Raw genomic sequence first — 7,119 nt, forward strand, 5'->3', positions numbered from 1 at the left:
GTACATAACAAGCAGCCTGGGAACAAGGACATTAGCATGTTTACAGCTTTAACAGACTTTAACTATATAATCTGTATGAGAATAATTTCACATATATCTTACCCATATCACGTGGCATCAAATCAAATTGTATTTGTCACATGCTTCGTAAACAGATGTAGACATATAGTGAAATGTTTACTTACGAGCCCTTCTCAACAATGTAGAGAAAAATACAAAAATTATCCCCAAAAGATTGTACACGAGTACTAAATACACAATGAGTAACGATAACTTGGCTATATACTGTACATAGGGTAGCAGTAGCAAGTCGATGTGGAGGGTTAAGAGGTAGTTGAGATATACAGTATATGTACATATAGGTAGGGATAAAGTGACTAGGCAACAGGTTAGATATTGCATATGGCAATATGATATGGCAGTTCTGAAAACATTTGATGAATAACTAGCTTTATCGGCTGTCTGCTTTTCAGGACTGTTCCTTGAATATTTACAATGTATTCATCTGAATGAGTTTCTATAATCAGGAAAACACATCTACACACACTACATTACAAAGTGACTGTGACTGTCCAACAGTTCATTGCTGAATGACAGAACTATCTAGAGCAGAGTTTCCCAAACTCAGTCCTGGGGTCTCTCCTGGGTGCGGGTTTGGGTTTTTGCCCTAGCACTACACAGCTGATTCAAATATCCAAAACTTGATTTGAATCAGCTGTGTAGTGCCAGGGCAAAAAACGAAACGTGCAAATGGGGGGTGGGGAGTCTATTGAGTCTGTTGCAACCCACTTCAATGTACTGTATCTCATCCATTGTCTAGCTCTTTTGTTATTCAAGCCTTGGCTAGATTAGCAGTGGAAGAAGAGATCCTTACTGAATGCTTCCCTCACCTGGCTGTCAGGTAACACACATTGAGGTGCAGTGTACAGTATACGCAGCTGGACAAGAACAGTTACCATGCTGAGAAACAAAAGGCACCTTGTTTTCATAGTAACCACATGCATGTCTGTAATCAATTAAAAAACAAGAACAATGATTGTCAGTGCACGTTTCCCTGCAAGGTCTAGAGTAGTATTTGTGGTGAGATCACATCCACTGGCCACAGTCTGTCCCCACAAATAATTTAGTCACTTGTCCTTCGCTTGGTCTTCCTCCTCTGTAGCCTTGCCTGCAATTGTCCTCTATGCAGGACTAGTGTCTTCAGAACTAGGAAGGGTAACATATACTGCCAATTGGTTGAAAAAGCATGACTAAGATAATATAATTAGGCCCCATTATCAAGATTACTGCTCAGTTGCAGAAATAAACTATACTCAGGTTATTGGGGTTCAACACAGTGTTCACACTTCAGTACTGAAGAGTTCCTGAGAAGCACATGCTGCCACCATGGTTAATTCATTTGCCAGTCCTGATCAGTCACTACATTGTTCCTGTTTTGGGGTGTAGCAACCTTACTGAAATCTAATGGCCAATAGACCAAAGAATGTGTGGCGGGTTTAACCCCCCATGGTTTCACAGCAATGGCTACACATTCTACTGTATCGTCAAAGACATGGTTAAATTATCACTACTGAAAGTGAACAGAAGACAAAAACAGTGACTTGATTAAACATTTTATTGACTAAATTAAAGTTAAACTCTACTGGGCACCTTTACAGGGATACTTTGGGATTTTGTCAGAGGCCCTTCGTTTAATTCCCTAGAGTCAGAACTCCTAGATGTAATTTAGATGCGTTAAAGCAATGTTTGGAAGTGTATGGTATTTACTAGCAACTTCCATTGATTGCACCAACACTAATTAGCGTTTGCTTGCCAAACGATCTCCAACTTCCTTCGTACTTGTTCAACAAATGATTCCACACAGTCGGCTGAGGATGTAGATAAAAGGGCCTCATTGCCAAAAACCCAATTATTCCTTCAGTGAAGTGCAGTTGTACTCCCATGCAGAGAGAAGAGGTATGCCTGTGCAAAGCATATATAAATGTGCATCAAACCATAGACAGACTTGAAACTACCAACAAAGCAGACAGTTAAGTCACTAAGATATGCAAGTCTACAAAAGGACCTGAATGCCAACATTGAGTCCTTTGTTGCACAGACAGAATAGGTTCAAGTATGGATGGTGTCCCTCTGCAAATGGAACCACCAAGCCACCATTCTAAAAACATCTGCATGTTAACATAGGAACTCAACTAGCAATAGGACATTGCCAACACCCTCACTATGCCAGATGAGACATTACACCAATGAGATATGACTGGGAAATGGGATCGATAACAGCAATTGCAAATCTGGGAAGATGTGTCCAAATAGATTGTGCTAGTCTCACTTGTACCTTTGGCAATATACAGGCATCAAACTGCTGTAGTAGTTCAAGGTCTGGAGCAACTCAGCACATTCAAACAGTAGCACAGGAGTCACAAAACAAAACAGCTCTCTGGGGTAAAGCAGATGCACGACTACATTCTCTAGCTTTCCTTTATTATACAATCAAAGGCCACTGTTAAAGCATTTACAACTTAAGTATAACAAAATGTAGAACAGCATTAACAAAAATCTCTTCCAGTTGCATTTTATGGCAACTAGTGAAAGTAGTATTTGTACTGTAACATATACACATTAAATATGGTACATCTCAGTCCATGCAGTTGCGCACAGCCAGTTGTGTATCATCATGGTATGTTTTCATTTTAATATTTGAAGTGTGTGGGAAGTTGTGACATCAGCCACCAGTGCATTACAGTCCAGGTTGGGAGGAGAGGCACTCCAGGCCTCACAGAACTCAGCCAGACTTGAAGAGGAGGATGGCCACCTGCCCCAAATAGAAGTAGATGAAATGCTTTGTCTCATGAGTGACGTAGCTGCCGAAGTTCCTCCCAACAATGCAATGCCATGTTGGGTTATACTTCTTGTCAAATTCCTACAGGGATTTATAAAAAAAAACAAAAAACAGGGTTTAAGTAATCCATGACTACATGAGGAAGAAAATGACCTCATGCAGCCCATGTCATATTTTAAACAGCTTGAACCATGGAAGACAATTGGAATACACAGGCCAAAGGCAGCAGGCCTGACTGGGTTGATTCTACAGTATGCACATCTCACCTTCTTTATGTAGGCCGCAATGTCTTTCTCTATATTGTACTTCTCCATGGCCTGGGTAGCACAGTCCACTGCATCCTGCTGCATGTCCTCTGACATGTCAGCATTCTTGATTACTGCCTTCCTGTCAGTCATGATGCCTGCAAACAGGAACAAAACGTCACAACTAACGTTGTCACTATAGATACAAAATTACAAGTCTAGTGAAGTGATAAAGCCTGAATTCACAGGCAACTCCTGCAACTATGGGGCGGCAGGTAGCCTAATGGTCAGAGCGTTGGGCCAGTAACCGAAAGGTTGCTGGATTGAGTCCCCGAGCTGACAAGGTAAAGATGTCATTCTGCCATTGAACAAGGCAGTTAACCCACCGTTCCTAGACCGTCATTGTAAATAAGAACGTTCTTAACCGACTTGCCTAGTTAAATAAAACATTTGAAGATCGCTTGCCCTTTGATCGTCACCGTTAACTAACAGTCTTGTTTACTGTGAAAACCAAAGGACAAGCCAATTAAGTGCTGATACAATGTGGCAAACAACTCGGGTCTATCAATGTATACGAATGTACTGGGCTACTTTGTATTTCGACACAAGATTACGTTGTCACAACGACCCTGTGTAGGTTAGGTACAATACGAACAGGCTACGGAGAAACTCGATACAGGTCGAATTAAATTACAAGGCAAAAATCACATGGCGACATTATATTAATACAATTTTGAATTGGTCCCCTGGATGATGCACAGTTCTAGTCTTGTGCAAACGTCAATGTACATTAGTTAGTCGTTACATTTCTACACAAATCCTTTAGATTATGGACGATTGAACAGGGAGATCTGATTCGTGCCAATACCCTGCAGGTGGTAGCGACTGCGCATTAGTTCATAGACTCATCTTTACGATTTAAATCAAAATAGTAAAAGTACACTACCTTGTATGAGAAACTTCGATTCAATAAAAAAAAAAAACTGTATCACCACCATCCATGCGAGTCAAGTGTGAGTGCGTGTAGGCTACTAAATAAACGTTGTCACTCACCTTGTGTAGGAGATTAAGCTACTTTCCACTTCGCGATCAGGTAACTCACCTTGATGGATATAAAGCTTTGTTTACTTGCTAGATCGTGCTGCGACAAATTATTTTATAAGCTTTACGCAAAGCAAATGTGGGAAACTGCCCTGCAAAATACCTCCCCCGCCCTAACACGCTGCCCTACGCCACTTACACTGCGATTGGCTGCGCTGCCACCTCTTCTTGTGTTGCGAGCATTTTCTACCAGCTCCTCTCTGCCAGCATCTTATTTCATCCCACAATGCATCGTTGACACTACATGGTGAGGTAGGTAGATAAGACCCCCTGGCAAACTCAGGTGTACCGAGTATTTATGCTCAATGTGTAATCTTATTGTTAGCAGCATCAATTAATGTATGCGTGATATCAAATTATCTAGGCTATATTATTACATTGTTGTCTTATCATAGAAGTACAATCCATGTTTCTACTGGACTTTATATTGTCTGTGTGAGATGTACACTGAACAAAAATATAAACGCAGCATGTTAAGTGTTGGTACCATTTTTCACGAGCTGAAAAAAAAAGATCCCAGAAATGTTCAATACTTACAAAAAGCTTATTTCTCTCATTTGTTTACATCCCTAGTAGTGAGCATTTATCTTTTGCCAAGATTATCCATCCATCTGACAGGTGTGGCATTTCAAGAAGTTTGTTAAACAGCATGATCATTACACAGTGATGGGGACGATAAAAGGCCACTCTAAAATGTAGTTTTGTCACAACACAATACCATAGACATCTCAAGTTTTTCAAGGAGCATGCAATTGGCATGCTGACTGCAGTAATGTCCACCAGAGCTATTGCAAGAGAATGTAATATTCATTTGTTTTAGAGAATTTGGCAGTACTTCCAACCAGCCTCGTAACCGCAGACCATGTGTATGGCGTTGTGTGGACTAGCGGTTTGATGACACCAACGTTGTGAACAGAGTGCCCCATGGAGTTGTGGTAGGGGCAGACATAAGCTATGGACAACAAACACAATTACATTTTATTGATGGCAATTTGTATGCACAGAGATAGTGACAAGATCCTGAGACCCATTGTCATACCATGCATCCACCGCCATCACCTCATGTTTCAGCATGACAATGCACAACCCCATGTTTTAAGGATCTGTACACAATTCCTGGAAGTTGGAAATGTCTTGGTTCTTCCATGGTCTGCATACTCACCAGACATCAAGCATGTTTGGGATGCTCTGTTGATGTGTACTACAGTATCCCAGTTTCCACCAATTTTGCAGCCAAGAGTGGAACAACATTCCACAGGCCACAATCAACAGCCGGATCAACACTATTTTTTTATTTTTATTAACCTTTATTTAACTAGGCAAGTCAGTTAAGAACACATTCTTATTTACAATGACGGCCTATAATGGCCTAACCCGGACAACGCTGGGTCAATTGTGCGCCGTCCTATGGGACTCCCAATCACAGCCGGTTGCAATACAGCCTGGATTCGAACCAAGGTGTCTGTGGTGACTCCTCAAGTACTGAGATGCAGTGCCTTAGACCGCTGCGCCACTCAGGATCCCAGAGACTGACTGGTTTTCTGATCCATGCCCATACTTTTCAAAGGCATCTGTGACCAACCGATGCATATTTGTGCTCCCAGTCATGTGAAATCCATAGTTTAGGGCCTATTTCTATTGACTGATTTCCTTATATGAACTGTAACCCATTAAAATCTTTGAAATTGTTGCATGTTGCGTTTATATTTGTTCAGTACGTAAGCACATCTGCTTGAAATGACATTTTCCTGAATATTTTACATTTCCTCACTAATGCATACAACTCATAAACAGGTAGTTTGATCACTTATTGACAAGTTTATCTGCCTCATGCAGACCACCATCTGCCTCATGCAGCGCAACATTTCCTTTGCATAGAATTGATCAGGCTGCTGATAGTGGCCTGTGGAATGTTCTCCCACTCCTCTTCAGAGGCTATGCGAAGTTGATGGATATTGGCGGGAAATGGAACACGCTCTCATATACCTCAATCCAGAGCATGCCAAATATGCTCAGAGTGACATGTCTGGTGAGTATACAGGCCATGGGAGAACTGGGACATTTAACTTCCAGGAATTGTGTAAAGATCCTTGCGACATGGGGCAGTGCATAATTATGCTGAAACATGAGGTGATGGCGGCGGATGAACAGCACAATGGGCTTCAGGATCTAGTCACGGCATCTCTGTTCATTCAAATTGCCATTGATAAAATGCAATTGTGTTAATTTTCCGTAGCTTATGCCTAACCACACTATAACCCCACGGCCAACATGGGGCAATTTGTTCACAACGTTGACATGAGCAAACTGCTCACCCACTCGACGCCATACACGAGGCAGGTTCGACGCACTGACAGATTCTCTAAAACACGGAAGGCAGCTTATGGTAGAGAAATTAACATTACATTCTTTGGCAACCGCTCTGGTGGACATTCCTGCAGTCAGCATTCCAATTGCACGCTCCTTCAAAACTTGAGACATCTGTGGCATTGTGTTGTGACAAAATTGCACATTTTAGAGTGGCCTTTTATTGTCCCCAGCATACAGTGCAGCTGCGTGATCATGCAGTTTAAATCAGCTTCTTGATATGCCACATCTTTCAGATGGATGATCTTGGCAAATGAGAAATGCTAACAGGGATATAAATAAATTTGTGCACAACATTTAGGAGAATAGGCTTTTTGTGTATATGTAACATTTCTGGGATCTTCATGAAACCAACACTTCACATGTTGCGTTTTTACTTTTTCAGTGTAACTTTAGTCCAGGACTAAGATTAATCTGTGTCCGGGACACCGCCCCATGATGTATAATGTAATACATTAGAGTAGATGGTCTACTGGGATATTCTTCAATTTGGCCTCTTATTACATCATTGGGCCATTAAGTTCATATTTTACATTAATTCAAAAGAAAAACAAACTAAAAAACAGG

At 41.3% G+C, this 7,119-nt stretch overlaps 1 protein-coding gene across 2 annotated transcripts; it reads right to left on the minus strand.

Moving 5' to 3' along the window:
• Positions 1 to 2,049: 2,049 nt before the first annotated feature.
• LOC110503924 (dynein light chain 2, cytoplasmic) lies at positions 2,050 to 4,380 on the minus strand. Of its 2 annotated transcripts, none has more exons than XM_036961188.1 (3): positions 4,187 to 4,380; positions 3,106 to 3,242; positions 2,050 to 2,920 (listed from the first exon to the last, which is right to left on the minus strand). In XM_036961188.1, the coding sequence occupies exons 2-3, from the start codon at positions 3,235 to 3,237 to the stop codon at positions 2,783 to 2,785; spliced, it is 270 nt and encodes an 89-aa protein (XP_036817083.1). In that variant the 5' UTR covers positions 3,238 to 3,242; positions 4,187 to 4,380; the 3' UTR covers positions 2,050 to 2,782. The 2 variants fall into 2 exon arrangements, with proteins under 2 accessions (XP_036817083.1, XP_021438251.1); XM_021582576.2 differs by having other exon boundaries at positions 4,138 to 4,354.
• Positions 4,381 to 7,119: the final 2,739 nt, after the last annotated feature.

The sequence above is a fragment of the Oncorhynchus mykiss genome, chromosome 24, assembly GCF_013265735.2.
Source record: "Oncorhynchus mykiss isolate Arlee chromosome 24, USDA_OmykA_1.1, whole genome shotgun sequence".
Classification (NCBI taxonomy): domain Eukaryota; kingdom Metazoa; phylum Chordata; class Actinopteri; order Salmoniformes; family Salmonidae; genus Oncorhynchus; species Oncorhynchus mykiss.